The following is a 3,544-nucleotide window of genomic DNA, read 5'->3' as shown; positions in this document are numbered from 1 at the left end:
TTAAAGAAAGTAGTCATCCTGCTCAAGAAAAGTTTGTCATCTTTAGTGATGAATTCTTTAAAAAGACATTCCAATCCTGCAACCAGATGAGTATTAATTATCTTAACCCTTAGAGACGCCTCGGGTTGGCCAACTTGACGTGGGATTAGCTTAAAATGTCTATCAAGTCTACCGCAGGAAGAGCATTAACTCATCCTCCCCTGCTTTTTGCCTTTGAAAGCAAGTGGAAAAGAAAGAGGCCTTAAATGCAGGTGTCATTGAGGGATCGGGATCCAAGAAACATATTGGCAGGTCTCAAAAAATCTCGAAGACGAAAACAAATCATCATACCAATTTAATGAAAGTAGACTAGCTATATTGGGTGAAAATAGCCCGCGAAGGATCTGCCAAACATATATATATCCTCCCATTAAAAACTCCACCCCTTCTAAAAACAATCGAACCCATTTAATAATTAATAAAAAATCAGAACAACTTATTTTTTTTTTTCAATTAATTAATATATACAATAAACATCGCCTCCTTATATGTGCTCATTCATGATGTCATTCTATTTTTAAAAAAAAGTCCTCCCTGCCGACTTGGGACGGCAAAGCATCTGAAAAACAGAAACAACAAATCCTTGAACATGTCGTCCATCTATACAATCATCACATTTATGCATCCCCAACTCTTCCCAGAATCAAATTTTCACAGAAGGAATTTCTCCAGTCTGCTTCTGTTTGTGGGGGAGAAAATGCAGAGCTCAAAATGGCAGGGCTCTATGGAAATCAGTGTCTCGGCTCCTCTGGAGGGCGTGTGGAAGATAATGAGTGACTACTATGAGCTCCAAAAGTGGTTTCCGGGCATGGTAACGTGCAAAAGAGTGGATGGAGCGCCTGAACAGGGCCTGGGCTGTGTGCGCTACTGTACTGGCCCCTCGCCCTCAAATCCACAGGGCAGCGATTCTTTTGCCCAGGAGGAGCTCGTTGCTTTCGACTCTGTCAACCATTCTTTTACATATCTTGTTACAGATACCAACATTCCGGGCTTTCATGGCTACCAGGCCACCTTTCAGGTTTCTGAAACAGGGGAAGAGGGCAAAACTTTGGTGAATTGGCATTTCGAGCTCGATCCGGTGGCCGGGCTTACCAAAGAGGGCGTTCAGAGCTTTTTGAGCTCCATTCTCACTGGCATGGCCAAGAATCTGGAACAGCTCTCTTCTTCACAGTAACGATTTTAGATCTTGTTTTGTTTTCTTGGGTTGCTTGTCAATGGAGTGGATTTGCATGTGTGCGTTTTTCTTAAGGTGTTGGATTATGCAATATCTGTTGCAGTTCAATTGATTAAGCTTAATTAGTTACGACATGATTGAACCAGATTCAAGACATGATTGAACCAGATTCAACTTCTGGATTTCCATGATTACTATAATGTCGTACTCCATATGTAAAACAGAGATTCCCATTTCTCTCTCTGTAATAAAATCTTTTTGGAATAATTCTGCTTTCGCCAAACGCCAGATTTGAATTTGCAAATAAGTAATCCCAATGTGTATTCAAATCCCATGGTAAGATAAGATTCAACGCCTCAGATTAGTGGTGCCGAACTATTTGTTTTGACGGTTTTGGAAGTTTTTCAAGTCTTTTACAGTCTGTAATAGGATCTACAATCCATGGTGACGTGAAACTTTTGTGGAAAAACTAAAATTTATTATCTTTCTCAATATAATAACTAGTATACTTATTGTAGACATCTAAAAATGGTCAACGCTTGTGGAGTCATACTTTAACATTTGCGCATTGCCTCATTTTAGGTTTTTGCGTCGCATTAACATTTCTCCTATGATTCGTACTTGGTTTTTATCATTTACGAACATCGAGTCTTTCTTCTACATTCTTCCTTTATCTCGCTCTCGAATTTGGTCTTGTCGACAACACTATCTAGTCATGATTTTAATCGATCTTATCCTATTGCATCAATGTGCGTGCTTATTTGTCATCATTTTGGACATCGTCAATCCTAATTAGGGTTTTGTCCTCTTGTCAATCTTGCGATCGATTTGTCATCGATCGTTGTCCTCTTATCAATCTTGTCATCTGGCGATCGATTTATCATCAATCCTTATCATTTTCAATCTTGTCGTTTAACGATCGATTTGTCATCGGTCGTTGTCATGTCCGATCTTGTCATTTTGCGATCGATTTGTCATTGATTGTGGTCATTTTCAATATTGTCGTTTTGCAATCTATTTTGTCGCCAATTCTTGTCCTCTTGTCGATTTTGTCATTTTGCGATCAATTTGTCATCGATCGTCGTCCTTCTCAATCGTGTCAATTTGGATCAATTTGTCATTGTTCCTCGTCAATTGGCGCATTTATCAGTCAAATCATTTATCACATTGGTCATTTATCAATCCAAAATCAAATCATGATCAAATCAATTATCTTTCATCAAGACCTAATTCATCTTCTAGGGTTTTATGATTTAATCATTTAACCTTGTGTGTCATTTTCTTCCTTTAGGATTAATAAATTATTTATTTATCCTAAGTCTTCTCATCACAATTAAATGTTAATTTAATTGGCTAATTATTCCTCTTTGTGAATTAATTAATAAATGATAAATTATTAATTATTAATTAATTTACCTAATTCCTAATTCCTAAATTCTTAATTCTCTAATTTCCTAATTTTCTAATTCCTAATTTCAATTTCCTCCTATTTCTCTCCTAAATTCATGGAAATGACATAGAAATTTGTCATAATTTGTCATAATTGACAATCAATCAATCCTTGCATAGAAATTTGTCATAAATTGTCATAAATCTTTGCATAGAAATTTGTCATAAATTGTCATAAATCCTTGCATAGCAATTTGTCATACACATGTCATAATTTTGCTATTCTTGATTTGAATTTCCATTCGAATCACTATCATGCTAATTTGATCTTTTTCTCCAATTTCTTTATAAATTGGATGAATTTCTTCAATCGAATCCCCTAATCAAACTATTGAATCCCTAATCAGATCATCGAATTTCTAGTTAATCGCGCTTCGAGTATTCTTGAGCAATATCTTATTTACTTGCTTTCATGTCATGATCATGCACTAGTAGGTGAGATCCACAACAAAACTATTTGGAGAAGAAAGAAGAACAATGGAGTCGCATGAAAGAAGCATTCAGATCCACATTTGGTTTGCATAATCTTTAGTTTTGAATGTTTTATTTTCATGTCTTTGTTGAGTGTGTTTAGGATAGATCATTACATTTAAACTTTTGTGATTGAGCTATTATGTTTATCTTGTCTTGTGATGATTTCTTATTTCCTAACGTACACTTATATTTAAATATATCTATGTAAAATATGCGGAGAAACATCTATTTTGAAGAGCATTTTTTCTTTTAATCATAGTTGAAGGCTAAAGCTAATCTCATATCTAATTGTAGCCCAACCTTAATTCAACAACTAATAAATAGTAAAGTCTTTGCAATAGACTTATTTTATGTATATCTTATGTCAAGCCTTAAATTTCAAAGTATCTTATGTCAAGCCTTGAATTT

The 3,544-nt window shown here is 35.4% G+C and overlaps 1 protein-coding gene across 1 annotated transcript; it reads left to right on the top strand.

The window, feature by feature from the left end:
• The first annotated feature begins 599 nt into the window (after positions 1 to 599).
• Positions 600 to 1,308, top strand: LOC131057590 (uncharacterized). Its single transcript, XM_057991741.2, has one exon. It carries the CDS (start codon positions 629 to 631, stop codon positions 1,211 to 1,213), a length of 585 nt encoding a protein of 194 aa, XP_057847724.1. The 5' UTR covers positions 600 to 628; the 3' UTR covers positions 1,214 to 1,308.
• Positions 1,309 to 3,544: the final 2,236 nt, after the last annotated feature.

The sequence above is a fragment of the Cryptomeria japonica genome, chromosome 6 (genome assembly GCF_030272615.1).
Source record: "Cryptomeria japonica chromosome 6, Sugi_1.0, whole genome shotgun sequence".
NCBI lineage: Eukaryota > Viridiplantae > Streptophyta > Pinopsida > Cupressales > Cupressaceae > Cryptomeria > Cryptomeria japonica.
The sequence above is the reverse complement of the archived record's forward strand: the minus strand, read 5'-3'. Positions and strand labels throughout refer to the sequence as shown.